The 19,837-nt window shown below is 44.5% G+C and overlaps 1 protein-coding gene and 3 non-coding genes across 4 annotated transcripts; 2 read left to right on the top strand and 2 right to left on the bottom strand.

Moving 5' to 3' along the window:
- Positions 1–5,644: 5,644 nt before the first annotated feature.
- Positions 5,645–6,903, bottom strand: LOC140309706 (uncharacterized). Its single transcript, XM_072387715.1, has 2 exons — positions 6,805–6,903; positions 5,645–6,702 (listed from the first exon to the last, which is right to left on the bottom strand). The coding sequence occupies exons 1-2, from the start codon at positions 6,893–6,895 to the stop codon at positions 5,669–5,671; spliced, it is 1,125 nt and encodes a 374-aa protein (XP_072243816.1). The 5' UTR covers positions 6,896–6,903; the 3' UTR covers positions 5,645–5,668.
- A 6,507-nt stretch (positions 6,904–13,410) lies between these two features.
- trnad-guc (transfer RNA aspartic acid (anticodon GUC)) lies at positions 13,411–13,482 on the bottom strand. Its single transcript has one exon. It is a non-coding gene; the product is annotated as a tRNA-Asp (tRNA).
- Positions 13,483–13,592: 110 nt separating this feature from the next.
- On the top strand, positions 13,593–13,663 carry trnag-gcc (transfer RNA glycine (anticodon GCC)). The gene has a single exon. It is a non-coding gene; the product is annotated as a tRNA-Gly (tRNA).
- A 2,675-nt stretch (positions 13,664–16,338) lies between these two features.
- On the top strand, positions 16,339–16,409 carry trnag-gcc (transfer RNA glycine (anticodon GCC)). Its single transcript has one exon. It is a non-coding gene; the product is annotated as a tRNA-Gly (tRNA).
- The last annotated feature ends 3,428 nt before the right edge of the window (positions 16,410–19,837 follow it).

The following is a 19,837-nucleotide window of genomic DNA, read 5'->3' as shown; positions in this document are numbered from 1 at the left end:
TACCTCTTGGCCATCCCTTTGTACATGGGTTCCAGTGACCTGTCAGATTCCGACTGAACCATCACCCAGGACACTATCATCCAGTTCTCGTTCATGATAGCGTAACTGGACATGACCCCAGATGCCAAAGTTACTTTTCTTGCAACTTTCCGGGTGTGATCAGATCTGAGCACATGCCCAAAAGTGCCTTTCAGAAACTGAGACATGGCTGGCTCTTGATGTCTGAACTCGCTGATTAAACAGTCAGTTAGGTAGAAACCAGAAACGAAGACGCCACACCAGCCATCTGGATCCTCATATTTGCCAAAAGCATAGGGTGTTATTTTCTTCCTCAGAAACTGCCCGATTGTCCTCTGGCCATGCACGCCAGCCTCAGCATCCCAAACGCTTTCTATGGCATGCAGATATGCCAAATGAGCTCGCTCATACTTGAGATGCATGAGCTCATTCACTTGCTTTGCCATGTCTGTGGGTGACTTGCCAGAGCGCCTCAGCTCATCCATTACGGACTTACAGATTGCCTTCTTGTAAGTGAGAAATGCAGGGAGAAGGTTTGTAAATCGTTTTGGTAGCTTCTCAAGCCATCGTGGACTGTCAGCAAACCAGTTCCTACGACAGGCCTTACAGCAGAGTCGTGAGGAGAAGATATAATACTGACCACTGGAGCCAACAATTACTCGAGGCCTGCCCACACCTGAAGAAACCACCTGTGGACGGGGGCAGCCATGGAGACACGGAAGGATGTAATTATTTCTTAGTCTACCCATAATGTTGCTTTCAGGTTTCCAAATGAAAAATGGATGGAGCTGGTGGAAGTTGGGCGATGGGAGCTCAGCCACTGTATCGATAAGTTCAGGCTGTGGAGGAAGACGCCACAGTGAAATCGTATTCCCTGGGTTACGCACGGGGCGAGACCCAGGCCACAGTCCAAGATCCTGAAGCTCTGTCCTCATCCACAGTTTTTGATGTTGTGAACAGTTCCAGCTGCTCATGTCATGGTCACGGTCTGGCAGAGGCACAGGGATGGGTGGTTCTCCTGAGGGAACTACCATTGAAAAATTAAGACAGACATGACACAAAAGTAATTAGAGACTTAACAAAGAGAAAGAAAATATACATTTTTAGGCTGAACGAGTAAAATTGCTAAAGTAGAGTAAAGAAAAACAAAAAAATGTTTACATGCTCTCTATACTTACCATCTTTACTACTCTCCTTAAAAGTAAGTGCTCTGCATACAGAGGAGCCAGTAGCACTTGTGCTGGGATCTGAAAAGAAGTGCCATCTTTATGTTATGTATTCATTCAGGATTTAAGCACGATTATGTGATAACATAATTTTTAAAGTGGTTTATTGAAATTATACTGACCTGTGCATCAAACAGATGTGTTATGGAATATTAGTGGAAACATACCTGTGAATGACTCCGGTTTCTTTGCTCTTGTGTCTTTTGAGCGCGCAGTTTCTGTCACAAGGAATGAGAGCTCTGCTGGTAGGGGCACAGGTGTCTTCCTCTTCACAGCTGCTGGGAGGAAAAAATAGAAAAATATTTTAAAAAAATACAAAAAACAACCACATATTCACCCCAACATTAGATTAAAATAACAGTATTGCATTATGTTTACCGTCAACTGTTGATGTTTGCAGTTCATCAAGTGTATCAGGTGGTCTAGACTGGGTCGAAGATGGAACTACAACAGAAAAAACATCTGTCATTCAAATATTCATGGTGAATGTAAGTGTTGATGTTAATAGGAACTCAAACAGCCATTTGCTTGCTTCTCCTGCTCTTCAGAGCTTCATAAACAATCTTTCAATTTTTTTCCACATCTAATTCGCGCACACATAGTAAACTAAATTTTTTCTCTGTCCAAGCAAGAGAAGCAATACAGGGTCCGACATAACCCAGTAAAAGTACATGCAGGGCAAGTTATGGGTAAGTCGTGGGTAAGTCAAAATTTGAAATTTGCCGAGAAGAAACCCTAAAGTTGTTTAAAAACCTACCACTGAACGTCACCAGCAGGTGACTAAACTCATCAACGCTGCCTGCCACACAATCAAATTTGAACAGGCCTTCGTCTCTTTCGCTCTTCTGAAGAAGAACAGTTTCGACATATGTATGCAGATTTAATCTTCATCCAAACGTCGACGTTGAAGGTGAGTTAAAGTTCAAAAACTAAAAGTTACACATTTGTAGTGTGTAAATTTGCTCATACAGTTTCATAGTTATGCTCATGCTGCATCTCATCTCTGTGTCAAGCAGGTGGCTTGCAGGAGCAGACAGAAGGGGCTTGGAGTGAAGACACGCCTTTTTCCTCTCACTGTTCTATATGATTGTGTTGTATGGAAAATACATTGTTAGTTATTGACATTAGAAAGAGAAATTATTATCTGAAATGTGTAAATTGTAAAATGTAAATGAAATTAATTTAATAAATAGAAATTTAGGTTAAAAAACAAGGGTTATTTTCATTTTTGCCAGCCAGGCCAGTGAAAATACACAAGGGCCCAATAAAACTCTGATCTACTGGCCCAGGGGGCCAGCAGGAAAAAAAATGTTATGTTGAACCCTGCAATATGGCTCAGTGCATGCATTCAAGTGTTAGTAATGCTGGGCATTGCATGATTTTTTTTTTCAATGATAACAAAAATCTATACTCACCCTCATTTTGGTTGGATCAATTCATAGTCCTTATGACCATAAGAGTGACAGCAGCATACAAACAAATATTGAACAGGAAAATGGCCGGAACATGGCCCAAACGCAAAAACACACAGAACAAAATGAGTTAAGTTTCAGTTTTGGAGGGTCATTCATCATGTAAGAGAATCGCACTCCACTCCTGAAACCTGTTATCTAAAAACCTGTCTTTGCTCCTGATGAAAGTTCCTCTTGGGCTGCTGCCACTGATGGCACAGCAGCTGATCACAAAGAGAAACAGAGATATAAGTATTGGAAGTATTAAATTCAAGACTTACCCATCATCAATTCAGTAATCCAGCCAGTGTAATAACAACGGACTTACTGCTTTCAGGTAGGATCTTAGACGGTGAGATGCCCAACATCGCACTTTCCAGCTCCTCATCTTCATCCATCGCTGTGGTGCGGACAAGATTTAAAGTGTACAAAAAAAAAAGAAGAAAAATTACTGGCACCGTTTACAATCAGTTTAAATTCAACACATATCATGCTAGATTTATTCTGAAAAATGGGAATAAGAATATTGACAAAATAACTTGCCCAGAGGTTTAGTTGGTGCATGTACTGCTGTCGGCTCAGCAGTCGTGGAAACAGAGGCACTGAGCTGCTTCTTCCGCAGGTAATGCTGCAGCTTGTGCATGCGTGTCCCTGGAAGGCAGTTCTTTTTAATAATGAAGTCTGCAAAGCCATCAGCTCTGCTGTCCCATATCTCCTTCCAGGTGCTTTTTCTACGGGAGCCGAAGCCCACCAGCTGATCATCTTCAGAAGATGCTGCTGCAACACCCTCATAATTTAGAGCAGTCTGAATCTCTGTAAAACTGAGCGCATAGTCCACAAATGTGAAGAGACTGTCTTTGTTATGCCCCTCAGTTTGACTGATTCCTAAAGCCTCTTCCTTCTGGAGATTCTTAATCAGGTACAAAGCATACCCAACATCATTCTCCAAAAGCCACCTAAAAGACTTCCCTTTATATTTGCCGAACTGTAGGATGTAGTCTCCCAGCACCTCTGTCACATCTGAGGCATCCCCCCCTCTCTGACGGACCATACTGAGAGCATTCTGTCGCACAAGCTCTGCTCTCATGGGTACAGATTTATCCTGAAGACTCTTGTCATCCTTAATGTGCTTGGCCTCAGGAGAAGGCTCCTGGAGGAGAAAACCAAGAGGCCCTTTGCGGAAAACCACTTGAAGTTTCCCAGGAAAGAACATAATTTTCTTCTGCATCTCAACCTGCGAAACAGTAAAATAAACAGTTAATTTTTTATTTCTAGATTCCACTTTAAGAAAAAAAATCAATGATATATATCTATATTTCATGTTATTTTCACATCAACTTTAATATTTTAGCTCAAAGAATAGTCCTATTAAAAACCTGTTACTCTCCATTATTTTATCCTTAAAGAGGCCAAGTAGAGAGCAGAGGCACAGGTGCATATGAGGACACAGATTTTTTAGTGTGTACAAGAAAGTAAGAGGATGGAAAAATATGTTGAGTAATTTTTTTCACTCTGCAGGTTTACTCTGATTCTATTATTCCAAAATCATTTAAAGTAATCCCTTGATAAACAGCCCACAGAGGAAAAAAGTTCTTACAGTACAGAGTTTTTACTAGTGCCTCGGCACTAGAAATCGATATTAACTGAACAGAAAGACGGTAAGATGCGTTAGCGACACAATGTGGGTGTAAGATAGTATACTGTATATTATACAGTAACAGTCTCTTACAGCTGGCGTTACGCCAACACATCATTAAAAAAATGAATAACTCTCAAATAATGACCGGTTAGCTTACTGTTATAACATGCAAGCCCATACATGAATATGAATGAAAATTTTCATTCAACATTTTACGTATCATTTCATTCATCATTTGACGTCTCATTTCACTGCATTTTATCAGCGTTTACTATGAACTACAAACGTAAGCTGATGATGTACTTTTTAAATATCTATCCACATTAATATGTCTTACCTTTTACCGAGGAGCAGACGTGAAATTCTCGGAGCGTCAGCGTACAGTAGAGCGGTCCCGCTAATCGTGGAAATTTACTGGGAAAAAATTTAAAAGTTTGCAGCATCCTGTAGAAAAAAGCGAAACAGCGCCAAAAGACGTAGCGGTCGAAAATATATTACATCCGTAGTGATTTAGGCACTACCATAGAGAATGAATGGGATTTGGTTTAGGGCCGTTTAGCTAAACAACTCTCGGCTCCCGCGCGGGGGCCAGTTGCGAATAGCTGTAACAGAGTGACAGCCAATGAAATTGCAGCATTTTGGTGTTGTCCAAGGTTCTGAACCAAACTCTGAATGATGGCTGAGACCCTGGTTCAAATCCCATCTGTGACAAACCAAAACATTTATTGAATCAAATTAGCTGTTTGTATTTAATGACCTCGTATTGGTTATTGAAGACAAACAGCTATTTTGATTCAATAAATGTGAATCCCACTTTCTTAATAATTGTACTTATCATTCTCTTGGTTTTTTATTAGTATTTTAATCATTTATTGTATTATAGTGGTGGTCTATTATTTATAAACTATTGGAAATATGATTTAGTCAATCAAAAGCTATAGATGTTAATATCTATCAGCTCTCTCTCTGTATATATATCTATTCATAGATATATATTCAGGCTTAACAGTGATACAAGAGACAGTTTTGTGCACTTCAACTTTTATTATTTTAGCTAACATTTTTGCAATGGAAAATTGTTCTCAGGTCCCTCAGCACAAACATTTTAAAATACTTTTTACATGTCGATAAATCAGAATCAGAATAAACAAATACAGATATATACAGATATATTATGAAACATTTAACGCTCATTTCAATTTAAATCTTCATCTATGACTAAATTAAACTTAAATAACACTTTATATTTACATATGTGAATTTCCATATCTAGAGGCCTAGTAAACACGTGAACAGAAACAACTGATGACCATCTAGAAAAAACAACTTTTTAACTATCTTTTCTTCTCCTGTACCCATCGTTGTTTTTCTTCCTCAAAGAAAGGAGACTTGCAAAAGTCCTTCCAGCTCATTTCCTTGGTCATACCCTTATGTTGATAGAGGGCATGAACTTTTGATGGGCAGTAAATGTACTTCCCTGCCAGTCCAGGGAAGCTCGTGTGGATATGTGGGCTGTCTGGTCCCTGTTTGAGAACCATGCGGCAGAATCGGCAAAGGCGGCCAGGTTGTTGTGAGTCGGGTCTTTTTCTCTTTTTGTCTGTCTTCTCTTCCACTCTTTTCTTTGTGTCTTCCAGCTCCCTCTGAAAGAACTGAGTGGATGAAAAATCCTCAAAAGACATTTTGGGGTTAGAGAGACCCTCAGCAGCATAGATGTTGTGCACCTTTTTAGAGCAGTAGAAATACCGCACGGGCCCTTGCTGAAAGAAATAATGGACTGAGGATCCATCAGTCCCGTATCTGGACTTGGGCTGTCCACATGCGAGACAGTTCTTCGTCTGTCTTTGCTTCTGCTCTGACTGTTGCTGCTGCTGTTTTAAAACGTCTTGCACAATCTTCTCAATAGACTCTTGTGTCATAGGTGTGGGCGAAGAAGTTGCTGGAGGGTTGAATCTAACAGGCTCAATGGTGACAACTGGAACACTGGCAGTCTTACTCCCCTCAGTCAAAGAGTGCCACAGCTGCTGAGTTTCCAATAGTTTTTCAGGGCTTGTGTTCAGAGACGAACTGGCATTTATAAGCTTTGCCCGGTGCTTTATATATCGAGAGATATGTTGCCTGGTTGTGGGGTGAAGCAAGCTGTTGGGATCTGTGGCAGCCCGATAAACCAGATCTGCATATTGCTGATCCACAAGCTTCAGCATGTCTTTTTGTCCATGAAATTTCTGCAGCAACCCATCAATGGCCTCTGTCATTGGTGCTGTCCAGCGCGAATGATCCAAGACAAAGACCCGTCCACCTGTTTTAATTTTTCCAATACGGGCACTCCTTGGCGAGGATCTCAGCGGTAGAGGTACAGCATCTGCAGTTTCTGTAACAAAATTAAAAAAAAAAACAATTATTGTCTCTCAGTTTCATGTTATTCAGCCGTGATATAACGAAAAAATGTGTCTAAACAATTTTGTTCATTTACCGGCAGTGGCTAGAAGTTCCTGTTTGCTCTCCGACTGCATCTCCTGCCTTTCCGGAGCACCAGCAGAGAGGGGATGGCTGGCAGATGTCATGCCTGAAGGTAGCTGGGGGACCACATCTGGAGCTTGGACTCTGGAGGGGGTGGGTGTCTGCAGAAGTGACAGAGGCAAAAGAGCAACTTGTTCTTCACTCTTTCTGCTTCTGTGCTTCTCCCAGTCCAGAGGGACTGGGCGGCAGTCTGGCTCTCGGTATTCAAGGCCAAACCTCTCTCCAGTGTCTGTTGCTGAAAGGTGAAGTGCTGGGTATTTTTCCTGCCCCGTCACTCTTTTTGATGTGGTATTTAATTCAGCAATTAATGCTGGATCAAATACAGCAGGCAGGAGGACATCTGGCTGCTTGAGGTCAACAAGCCGCTGAAAGTTCCACCGTGCCACACCTGTCATGCCCTGTGCCTGGAACAATTCAGGGGAGACATGGGTCCCTGTGACCCACTGGGCCTGGTGGAAATGGTATCCCTCTTGCTGTGATGTACCTCGCACAGGGATCCAAAGTGGGACTTTGGCACCATCTCCAGGTACATGGTTGAGCTGGACAGTTCCACCATACCTGTACATTATCCCCGCAGACAGCTCAGGGTCACTCAAACACCCGCGGAGAATGTGCACCCTCTGTATACGCCACGTCTTCAGCATTGACGGCTTGTACATCAGGACATCATTTGGGTCTTTGGCCAGGTGAAAATGTTGAATGACCTTTTCAACCCTTTCCAACAGCTCTATGGGCTGTGGTATCTGAGTCCTGCAGTGCTCGCGTACATGCTGCTTTGTCGGACTAGCTGGATGGATGTTGCAGAACTCATAGGCTTTTTGGAGCCTTTTGAGGTCTTCCTGATCCACCACAGAGAAGGCAGCAGAGAGGAGCTGACAGAAAGTGCTGAAAAGAGGATGATGTTCCGACGTGCACTCCTGGGAAAAGCGCCTCAGGCAGTGGAACAAATCCAGTTTGACAACAATTTCTGAGTTGTAATGGGCTCGTGAGGCACATCTGTTCTGCAGGTCACCAGAGGTTGCTGCAGCAATGTGGGAAGGGGTAGTCTTCCACGCATCCCAGTCCAGATGTTCACCCGGGATGGTGTTTGGCATCTTAAATGCAGCGCAGCAATCCCTAAATGAAAGATGCAAATATGTAATATATGCTACATAATTTACCCTAACTTGATGTTGCTAAAATCTAGGCCATAACGAGCACAACATAGTAGTTTAAAAGGCAGTAAAAAGAGAAGATGACCTTTCTCACCTGTCTACCCAGTGGTATCCTGCCTTTTCCACTCCGGCGTCAGTGTACCTCTTGGCCATCCCTTTGTACATGGGTTCCAGTGACCTGTCAGATTCCGACTGAACCATCACCCAGGACACTATCATCCAGTTCTCGTTCATGATAGCGTAACTGGACATGACCCCAGATGCCAAAGTTACTTTTCTTGCAACTTTCCGGGTGTGATCAGATCTGAGCACATGCCCAAAAGTGCCTTTCAGAAACTGAGACATGGCTGGCTCTTGATGTCTGAACTCGCTGATTAAACAGTCAGTTAGGTAGAAACCAGAAACGAAGACGCCACACCAGCCATCTGGATCCTCATATTTGCCAAAAGCATAGGGTGTTATTTTCTTCCTCAGAAACTGCCCGATTGTCCTCTGGCCATGCACGCCAGCCTCAGCATCCCAAACGCTTTCTATGGCATGCAGATATGCCAAATGAGCTCGCTCATACTTGAGATGCATGAGCTCATTCACTTGCTTTGCCATGTCTGTGGGTGACTTGCCAGAGCGCCTCAGCTCATCCATTACGGACTTACAGATTGCCTTCTTGTAAGTGAGAAATGCAGGGAGAAGGTTTGTAAATCGTTTTGGTAGCTTCTCAAGCCATCGTGGACTGTCAGCAAACCAGTTCCTACGACAGGCCTTACAGCAGAGTCGTGAGGAGAAGATATAATACTGACCACTGGAGCCAACAATTACTCGAGGCCTGCCCACACCTGAAGAAACCACCTGTGGACGGGGGCAGCCATGGAGACACGGAAGGATGTAATTATTTCTTAGTCTACCCATAATGTTGCTTTCAGGTTTCCAAATGAAAAATGGATGGAGCTGGTGGAAGTTGGGCGATGGGAGCTCAGCCACTGTATCGATAAGTTCAGGCTGTGGAGGAAGACGCCACAGTGAAATCGTATTCCCTGGGTTACGCACGGGGCGAGACCCAGGCCACAGTCCAAGATCCTGAAGCTCTGTCCTCATCCACAGTTTTTGATGTTGTGAACAGTTCCAGCTGCTCATGTCATGGTCACGGTCTGGCAGAGGCACAGGGATGGGTGGTTCTCCTGAGGGAACTACCATTGAAAAATTAAGACAGACATGACACAAAAGTAATTAGAGACTTAACAAAGAGAAAGAAAATATACATTTTTAGGCTGAACGAGTAAAATTGCTAAAGTAGAGTAAAGAAAAACAAAAAAATGTTTACATGCTCTCTATACTTACCATCTTTACTACTCTCCTTAAAAGTAAGTGCTCTGCATACAGAGGAGCCAGTAGCACTTGTGCTGGGATCTGAAAAGAAGTGCCATCTTTATGTTATGTATTCATTCAGGATTTAAGCACGATTATGTGATAACATAATTTTTAAAGTGGTTTATTGAAATTATACTGACCTGTGCATCAAACAGATGTGTTATGGAATATTAGTGGAAACATACCTGTGAATGACTCCGGTTTCTTTGCTCTTGTGTCTTTTGAGCGCGCAGTTTCTGTCACAAGGAATGAGAGCTCTGCTGGTAGGGGCACAGGTGTCTTCCTCTTCACAGCTGCTGGGAGGAAAAAATAGAAAAATATTTTAAAAAAATACAAAAAACAACCACATATTCACCCCAACATTAGATTAAAATAACAGTATTGCATTATGTTTACCGTCAACTGTTGATGTTTGCAGTTCATCAAGTGTATCAGGTGGTCTAGACTGGGTCGAAGATGGAACTACAACAGAAAAAACATCTGTCATTCAAATATTCATGGTGAATGTAAGTGTTGATGTTAATAGGAACTCAAACAGCCATTTGCTTGCTTCTCCTGCTCTTCAGAGCTTCATAAACAATCTTTCAATTTTTTTCCACATCTAATTCGCGCACACATAGTAAACTAAATTTTTTCTCTGTCCAAGCAAGAGAAGCAATACAGGGTCCGACATAACCCAGTAAAAGTACATGCAGGGCAAGTTATGGGTAAGTCGTGGGTAAGTCAAAATTTGAAATTTGCCGAGAAGAAACCCTAAAGTTGTTTAAAAACCTACCACTGAACGTCACCAGCAGGTGACTAAACTCATCAACGCTGCCTGCCACACAATCAAATTTGAACAGGCCTTCGTCTCTTTCGCTCTTCTGAAGAAGAACAGTTTCGACATATGTATGCAGATTTAATCTTCATCCAAACGTCGACGTTGAAGGTGAGTTAAAGTTCAAAAACTAAAAGTTACACATTTGTAGTGTGTAAATTTGCTCATACAGTTTCATAGTTATGCTCATGCTGCATCTCATCTCTGTGTCAAGCAGGTGGCTTGCAGGAGCAGACAGAAGGGGCTTGGAGTGAAGACACGCCTTTTTCCTCTCACTGTTCTATATGATTGTGTTGTATGGAAAATACATTGTTAGTTATTGACATTAGAAAGAGAAATTATTATCTGAAATGTGTAAATTGTAAAATGTAAATGAAATTAATTTAATAAATAGAAATTTAGGTTAAAAAACAAGGGTTATTTTCATTTTTGCCAGCCAGGCCAGTGAAAATACACAAGGGCCCAATAAAACTCTGATCTACTGGCCCAGGGGGCCAGCAGGAAAAAAAATGTTATGTTGAACCCTGCAATATGGCTCAGTGCATGCATTCAAGTGTTAGTAATGCTGGGCATTGCATGATTTTTTTTTTCAATGATAACAAAAATCTATACTCACCCTCATTTTGGTTGGATCAATTCATAGTCCTTATGACCATAAGAGTGACAGCAGCATACAAACAAATATTGAACAGGAAAATGGCCGGAACATGGCCCAAACGCAAAAACACACAGAACAAAATGAGTTAAGTTTCAGTTTTGGAGGGTCATTCATCATGTAAGAGAATCGCACTCCACTCCTGAAACCTGTTATCTAAAAACCTGTCTTTGCTCCTGATGAAAGTTCCTCTTGGGCTGCTGCCACTGATGGCACAGCAGCTGATCACAAAGAGAAACAGAGATATAAGTATTGGAAGTATTAAATTCAAGACTTACCCATCATCAATTCAGTAATCCAGCCAGTGTAATAACAACGGACTTACTGCTTTCAGGTAGGATCTTAGACGGTGAGATGCCCAACATCGCACTTTCCAGCTCCTCATCTTCATCCATCGCTGTGGTGCGGACAAGATTTAAAGTGTACAAAAAAAAAAGAAGAAAAATTACTGGCACCGTTTACAATCAGTTTAAATTCAACACATATCATGCTAGATTTATTCTGAAAAATGGGAATAAGAATATTGACAAAATAACTTGCCCAGAGGTTTAGTTGGTGCATGTACTGCTGTCGGCTCAGCAGTCGTGGAAACAGAGGCACTGAGCTGCTTCTTCCGCAGGTAATGCTGCAGCTTGTGCATGCGTGTCCCTGGAAGGCAGTTCTTTTTAATAATGAAGTCTGCAAAGCCATCAGCTCTGCTGTCCCATATCTCCTTCCAGGTGCTTTTTCTACGGGAGCCGAAGCCCACCAGCTGATCATCTTCAGAAGATGCTGCTGCAACACCCTCATAATTTAGAGCAGTCTGAATCTCTGTAAAACTGAGCGCATAGTCCACAAATGTGAAGAGACTGTCTTTGTTATGCCCCTCAGTTTGACTGATTCCTAAAGCCTCTTCCTTCTGGAGATTCTTAATCAGGTACAAAGCATACCCAACATCATTCTCCAAAAGCCACCTAAAAGACTTCCCTTTATATTTGCCGAACTGTAGGATGTAGTCTCCCAGCACCTCTGTCACATCTGAGGCATCCCCCCCTCTCTGACGGACCATACTGAGAGCATTCTGTCGCACAAGCTCTGCTCTCATGGGTACAGATTTATCCTGAAGACTCTTGTCATCCTTAATGTGCTTGGCCTCAGGAGAAGGCTCCTGGAGGAGAAAACCAAGAGGCCCTTTGCGGAAAACCACTTGAAGTTTCCCAGGAAAGAACATAATTTTCTTCTGCATCTCAACCTGCGAAACAGTAAAATAAACAGTTAATTTTTTATTTCTAGATTCCACTTTAAGAAAAAAAATCAATGATATATATCTATATTTCATGTTATTTTCACATCAACTTTAATATTTTAGCTCAAAGAATAGTCCTATTAAAAACCTGTTACTCTCCATTATTTTATCCTTAAAGAGGCCAAGTAGAGAGCAGAGGCACAGGTGCATATGAGGACACAGATTTTTTAGTGTGTACAAGAAAGTAAGAGGATGGAAAAATATGTTGAGTAATTTTTTTCACTCTGCAGGTTTACTCTGATTCTATTATTCCAAAATCATTTAAAGTAATCCCTTGATAAACAGCCCACAGAGGAAAAAAGTTCTTACAGTACAGAGTTTTTACTAGTGCCTCGGCACTAGAAATCGATATTAACTGAACAGAAAGACGGTAAGATGCGTTAGCGACACAATGTGGGTGTAAGATAGTATACTGTATATTATACAGTAACAGTCTCTTACAGCTGGCGTTACGCCAACACATCATTAAAAAAATGAATAACTCTCAAATAATGACCGGTTAGCTTACTGTTATAACATGCAAGCCCATACATGAATATGAATGAAAATTTTCATTCAACATTTTACGTATCATTTCATTCATCATTTGACGTCTCATTTCACTGCATTTTATCAGCGTTTACTATGAACTACAAACGTAAGCTGATGATGTACTTTTTAAATATCTATCCACATTAATATGTCTTACCTTTTACCGAGGAGCAGACGTGAAATTCTCGGAGCGTCAGCGTACAGTAGAGCGGTCCCGCTAATCGTGGAAATTTACTGGGAAAAAATTTAAAAGTTTGCAGCATCCTGTAGAAAAAAGCGAAACAGCGCCAAAAGACGTAGCGGTCGAAAATATATTACATCCGTAGTGATTTAGGCACTACCATAGAGAATGAATGGGATTTGGTTTAGGGCCGTTTAGCTAAACAACTCTCGGCTCCCGCGCGGGAGGCCCGGGTTCGATTCCCGGCCAATGCAACAATATTTTTTTCTATTTCTAATTATCCATCCACCCTCAAGGCGTTCCCAGGCCAGCCAAGAGACATTTTCTCTTCAACATGTCCTGGGTCTTCCTGGGGGTCTCCCTGTGGGACATCCCTAGAACACCTCATCAGGGAGGAATCGTCTCTACTCCGAGTACCTCTCGGAGAATGCCTAAGCTTCTCACCCTATTTCAAGGATCAGACACCGGTGCAGAGCCCACATTAATGCTGACAGAAACCTTGCTTATGTGGCGGGCGGGGTATTCTAATCCAGAGAAGAAAATTAAATGTACAGCAAGAAAAACAAGTTTTCTCCCCGTCGGGGAATCGAACCCCGGTCTCCCGCGTGACAGGCGGGGATACTCACCACTATACTAACGAGGAGTTGTTAAGAATTTCGAGCCCTCCCCTTTTACGAGTGTCCCCATGAGAGGACAAACCAGGACTCGGAGTGCGCCTATGTAATGTGTTCTGTTTTTTATATTCACACGTGAGCATTGGTGGTTCAGTGGTAGAATTCTCGCCTGCCACGCGGGAGGCCCGGGTTCGATTCCCGGCCAATGCAGCAAAGTTTTGTTTTTTTCCCTCGTTCTGTGAATTATTTTTCACCTCTACATTTAGTTTGTGATGAGCATGGTTGTGGCACAAACGTGACGCTGCGTTCGATCCCATCCACTGCCGTCTACGTGCATGTTCAGTGTAAATTTTGATTGAGTTATCTTGGGTCTTAATTCGATCGTGAGTAACCCGATCTTTTTTTTTGTCAGATGAAGTTGTCTACATGAACTGAATAACTCAATCTTATAGTAATTTAGTCATTAATCCAATCCGATGGCACTCATGTAACCGCACTGACAGACTCAAGTGAACCTCCTTGGTATACATATTTAAGACTGAGGGCCTCAGCCTCACATTACGTAATATTGAATTGCATGAAAATAAATTGCCCTCTTACATCTGTCCATATCTGTACATATCAACATGGATGAAAACCCATTACCTCCAACTTAACCTCCCAAAAACTGAACTGCTTGTCTTCCCAGCCAAACCAACCATACACCACAGCATCTGCATCCAAACTGAATCCCTATCTCTTGCTCCATCAAAGGTTGCTAGAAACTTGGGTGTCATGATGCTTGGATGCTTGTATGCTTGTTGCAAACTGAATCCCTATCTCTTGCTCCATCAAAGGTTGCTAGAACCTTGGGTGTCATGATTGATGACCAACTAACATTCAAAGGTCACGTTACCTTGGTTGCTCGTTCATGCCGCTTTGCATTACTAAACATAAAAAAGATCAGACCATACCTAACCCAACATGCCACCCAACTCCTGGAGCAGGCCATGGTCATCTCCCGCCTTGACCACTGCAATGCTCTCCTAACTGGTCTCCCAGCCTGTACTATGAAACTTATGCAGATGGTCCAGTACGCGGCGGCACGTCTGGTCTTCGATCAGCCTAAAAGAATACACTTCACCCCTCTGTTCAGTCACTGATGTTAGCCGACAAAGTGCTTAATGGAATGGCTCCCATCTACTTGAATGCTCTTGCAAAGGCTTATGTCACAACTCGGTCCCTCCGTTCGTCCCAGCATCGTCTTCTAGCAGTGCCTACACCACGCCTAAGACAATCCAAACTCTTTTCATGTGTCGTCCCACGATGGTGGAATGACCTACCGAGCGCTACCAGAACAGGGGCGCCCCTGTCTATCTTCAAGAAGCTCTTGAAAACCCAGCTCTTCAGAGAGCATCTCCTATCCTAGCACTTACCTTGTACTTCCCTACCCCCTCTATCTCTGCACTTTATCTTTCTGCACTTCCTTCTATGCCTGCACCCTCTACTCTGTCACCTCTGACAGAGTCGGACTAGTGGTTTCCTTCTATGTAGTTTATTGTTAGCTTTTTATATTTTTATATAGCTTGTTATAGCGGGGAATGAATCAAATCATTAGTACAAATCATGTAATACCCCAGTACGATAGGTGGTGCTGTACCCCCTTTTTTTCCCCTTGTCCTGTCCAGCATTATAGCAGCAGAATTGTAATCTGAATTTTTTTTATACCAAACAGATTTGCCTTAAGCCGAGACACTACAGGTGAATAGGGTAACATTTTAAAATAACAGATATCACCATGAAACTTCCTCTGTTGATTACTTACAAAAGTCTGGAAAAAATGTATTTGAAATTTGTATGTTTGATTATGCAAATGATGTATTGTCTTCATTCGTAAGTCGCTTTGGATAAAAGCATCTGCTAAATACATAAACATAAACATCTGTTGCGGAATCCCCTTTTTTCCCCTTTTTTTCCACGCGGGAGGCCCGGGTTCGATTCCCGGCCAATGCAAGCAACATTTTTCCTTTCCAAAAGATCATTGTTAGAATGCCTTAGTTTTGTTGTTACTGGTAGTGATGAAGAGGCCAACCAGAAGTGGCTGTAGCGGGGAATGAATCAAATCATTAGTACAAAGCATGTGTAATACCCCAGTCTCGCATTTGCAAGATGAACTAGACCACTCCTTTCTCTTCAGTCTTTCAGTCTGGCGCTGTGGTCCTTCCCAGCCTTTGTGAAGTAAATCCAATAGGCCTTGGACGTCCCAACCGTACAGAAGCTCGAAAGGGGAAAATCCTGTAGAGGCTTGCGGTACTTCCCTATAGGCAAACAGTAGAAAAGGTAACCATCGGTGCCAATCTTTACCGGTATCGGCAACAAATTTGTGTAGCATCCGCTTCAGCGTTTGATTAAACCGCTCCACTAAACCATCGGTCTGTGGGTGGTATGGTGTGGTTTTTAGTGTCGTAATACCCAGTTGTATGTGAAACTGTTGCATGAGACGTGATGTGAAGTTGGTGCCCTGATCGGTGAGGATTTCATCAGGGATTCCTACTCTGGAAAACAATTCCACCAGAGCGTGAACGACCGCTGAAGTTGTGATGGTGCGTAGAGGGAAAGCTTCTGGGTAACGGGTGGCATAGTCACACACCACTAAGATGTACTGGTGACCTTGGCTGCTTTTTGCCACTGGTCCAACAATGTCCATTGCGATTCTCCGAAATGGTGTTGAGATAACGGGAATTGGATGTAGACGTGCCCGCTCTGACCGGCGGGGTATGCATGTCCTTTGGCAGATAGGACATGTAATGCAATGCAATGTTTCTTTCTGATGGTGTCAACAAGCAACCGTAATATCGGGGTAAACGTTCGTCCGAGTTTGTATTGTTTTTTTTTTTGGTGTGTAGGCATTGGTGGTTCAGTGGTAGAATTCTCGCCTGCCACGCGGGAGGCCCGGGTTCGATTCCCGGCCAATGCAAGCAACATTTTTCCTTTCCAAAAGATGGCCCAAATGTCCAGCCCACGGGACTGTATGTGCCAAGTACATCACGACCTGTCTGCAGGCTACCGGGATGACCAAACGATTAAGTGTGTCAGTTTGCATATACAATAAACCCTTATCCACAACAAAACAGTCTTTTCCACCATGGCTAATCATCCCCACATCCCTCACTTTTTCCCACAAAGGTTTCAATGTAACATCATTTCTCTGCAACTCATTGATGTTATCTGGCACAGTCCACATTTTATGAGTAGTCAAACCCGATACACTCTTTCCTGTTATTCCTAGATGTCTTTCAAAACGACGCTGGCGTCTTGACTTTTTTGGCCCCTTAGTGCCACCTTCGCACAGACTATGATCCAAATCTGGGAGAGGTTGAACACCGGCTTTTGCCTGGGCTCGAGTAAACACAGGACACACAACCCCGTCATTTTTACCAGTGTCAACCTTAGTAGTGGTACCATCATTAGCCTTATGGCTTATCAAGTTCAAGTTAACTTTGACACCGTTATCCTCCCCCTCAGTAGGAATCCTCACAGTCTTAACATGGCTAACAATAGCAATCTCAATAGTAAGATTAATAGTATTACAATGTACAATTGTCATCAACGTCCCGCAGCAGATGCAGCAACACAGGTAAGTCTCTTCCCAGCAGAAGATCTACAGGTAGGTTCTCTACTACACCAACAGTCAATAGATAAGGCTGATCCTCAATCATCACGGTAATTTCAGTTCGCGGATACGCATGCCGATCTCCATGCACACAAACAATGTCCGTAGTGTTGCCATAATCCAATGTGCTGATGGAAGCCAGTCGCCGGTTGATTAGCGACATAAAGCTACCGCTATCGATGAGCGCCAACACCTTTTGTCCTTTTACCACCACAGTTTTAAACGTTTTGCGGCTATTCTCTGTATTTTCAGCAGGTTCCACCTCATTACGTGGTACATAACATGCACCTGCAACTTTCGTCTTTCTGAGGGGACACGCTGAAGCTTTATGGCCATACTGCTGGCAATAATAACAAATTATGGTCTTACCAGGAGCAGGTGGTTCAGTGGTGGTGCGAGCGGTACCTGAGCGCTGTCCTGCTGTCGCTCCTCGGTCATTCCACCTCCGCAGAGACTGTTGAGCTGGGTCCCAAAAATCTGGGGTGCAATGCGCCTCGTCGGCGTCGTACAACTCCCCGCTCTCCACGCATTGATGTACTGCAGAGCCAGTGTCGACGCCTGTAATCCGTTGGCTGGATCATGCTCTTTCACCCACGTCTTCACGTCGGTCGGCAGAACGCGTAGCAGCTGCTCCGAGATGACGGCCTCACCGATCTGCTCCTTTGTGTGATGTTCCGGCTGGATCCAGCGACGGTAGAGCCCTTTCAACCGGTGGTACGCTTCCGTCGGTGTTTCTCCCGGCGGCAAACCTCTGCCGGTAGGTTTCAGGTGAGATGTCAAACTTGGCCAACAACGCCGCTTTTAGGTCTCGTTATGAGTGTGCCCGGTCCTTGTCCATGGTTGAATATGCATCAAGAGTTTTCCCAGATAAAAGCGGCACCAGTCGACACGCCCACTCTGTCTCGGGCCATTTCCAGGTTCTAGCGATCCTCTCGAACCTTAACAGATAATTCTCCATGTCCTCACCGGCTTGGTAGGTTGGAATCTTTGGCTGAGTGGTGTACATACACACGTGGACAAAATTGTCAACCACAACGAAGGCCGCGAGACGCGGAACTGAGAGAGACCCAGTGGGACCCGCTGGCGATGACCTGTGGTTCGGAGCTGACCTAACCGTAAGGAGCAGAAGCTGGTGCGCGAGGCTGAGCGGTTCCGGCTAGATATAGTCGGACAGTCCTCTTGATAGGGGTTGGACTCTCTTCCACTCTGGAGTTGCCCGTGGTGAGAGGCGCAGAGCAGGTGTGGGCATACTTATTGCCCCCCGGCTTTGTGCCAGTACATTGGGGTTTACCCCAGTGAACGAGAGGGTAGCCTCCCTCCGCCTTCGGGTGGGGGGACGGGTCATGACTGTTGTTTGTGCCTATGCGCCGAACAGCAGTTCAGAGTACCCACCCTTTTTGGAGTCTCTGGGGGAGGCACTGGAGAATGCTCCTACCGGAGACTCCCTCGTTCTGCTGGGGGACTTCAATGCTCACGTGGGCAATGACAGTGAGACCTGGAGGGGTGTGATTGGGAAGAACGGCCCCCCTGATCTGAATCAGAGTGGTGTTATGTTGTTGGACTTCTGTGCCAGTCATGGACTGTCCATAACGAACACCATGTTCAGGCATAAGGGTGTCCATATGTGCACTTGGCACCAGGACACCCTTGGCCGCAGTTCGATGATCGACTTTGTGGTTGTATCATCGGACTTGCGGCCGTATGTCCTGGACACTCGGGTGAAGAGAGGGGCAGAGCTGTCAACTGATCACCACCTGGTGGTGAGTTGGCTCTGCTGGTGGGGGAGGATGCCGATCAGACCTGGCAGGCCCAAACGTATTGTGAGGGTCTGCTGGGAGCGTTTGTCAGAATCCCCCGTCATGAGGAGCTTTAACTCCCACCTCCGGCAGAGCTTCAACCATATCCCGGGGGAGGTGGGGAACATTGAGTCCGAATGGGCCATGTTCCGTGACTCCATTGCCGAGGCGGCTGATCGAAGTTGTGGCCGTAAGGTGGTCGGTGCCTGTCGTGGCGGCAACCCTCGAACCTGCTGGTGGACACCAGTGGTGAGGGAAGCCGTCAAGCTGAAGAAGGAGTCCTATCGGGCCTTTTTGGCCAGTGGGACCCTGGAAGCAGCTCATAGGTACCGGCAGGCCAGACGGGCTGCGGCTTCGGTGGTTGCTGAGGCAAAAACTCGGGCCTGGGAGGAGTTCGTTGAGACTATGGAAAACGATTTCCGGACGGCCTCGAAGAGATTCTGGTCCACCATCCGGCGTCTCGGGGGGGGGGGGGGGGGGGGGGAGCGGCTTACAGTCAACACTGTGTACACTGGGGACGGGGTTTTGCTGACCTCAACTAGGGATGTTATGAGTCGGTGGGGGAATACTTCAAGGAACTCCTCAATCCTGCTCAACACGTGCTTGGAAGAGGCAGAGTCGGAGAGCTCGGAGACGGGGCCTCCCATTTCTGGGGCTGAGGTTGCCGAGGTGGTCAAAAAGCTCCTCGGTGGCAAGGCCCCGGGGGAGGATGAGGTCCGTCCTGAGTTTCTCAAGGCTCTGGATGTTGTAGGGCTGTCATGGCTGACACGCCTCTGCAGCATCGCGTGGACATCGGGGGCAGTGCCTCTGGACTGGCAGATCGGGGTGGTGGTCCTTCTCTTTAAAAAGGGGGACCGGAGGGTGTGTTCCAACTATAGGGGTATCACACTCCTCAGCCTCCCTGGTAAGGTCTATTTGGGGGTACTGGAGAGAAGG

Source organism: Leuresthes tenuis, unplaced genomic scaffold (assembly GCF_036924035.1).
Source record: "Leuresthes tenuis unplaced genomic scaffold, fLeuTen1.0.hap1 SCAF_1, whole genome shotgun sequence".
NCBI lineage: Eukaryota > Metazoa > Chordata > Actinopteri > Atheriniformes > Atherinopsidae > Leuresthes > Leuresthes tenuis.
The sequence above is the reverse complement of the archived record's forward strand: the minus strand, read 5'-3'. Positions and strand labels throughout refer to the sequence as shown.

Excerpts from the sequence above, each read along its gene's own strand:
- LOC140309706 (XM_072387715.1), bottom strand. The coding sequence starts at position 6,895 with ATGACATCTGCCAGCCATCCCCTCTCTGCTGGTGCTCCGGAAAGGCAG. Across the intron at positions 6,703-6,804 it reads GGAACTTCTAGCCACTGCCG|AAACTGCAGATGCTGTACCT; the intron begins GTAAATGAACAA and ends ATTTTGTTACAG.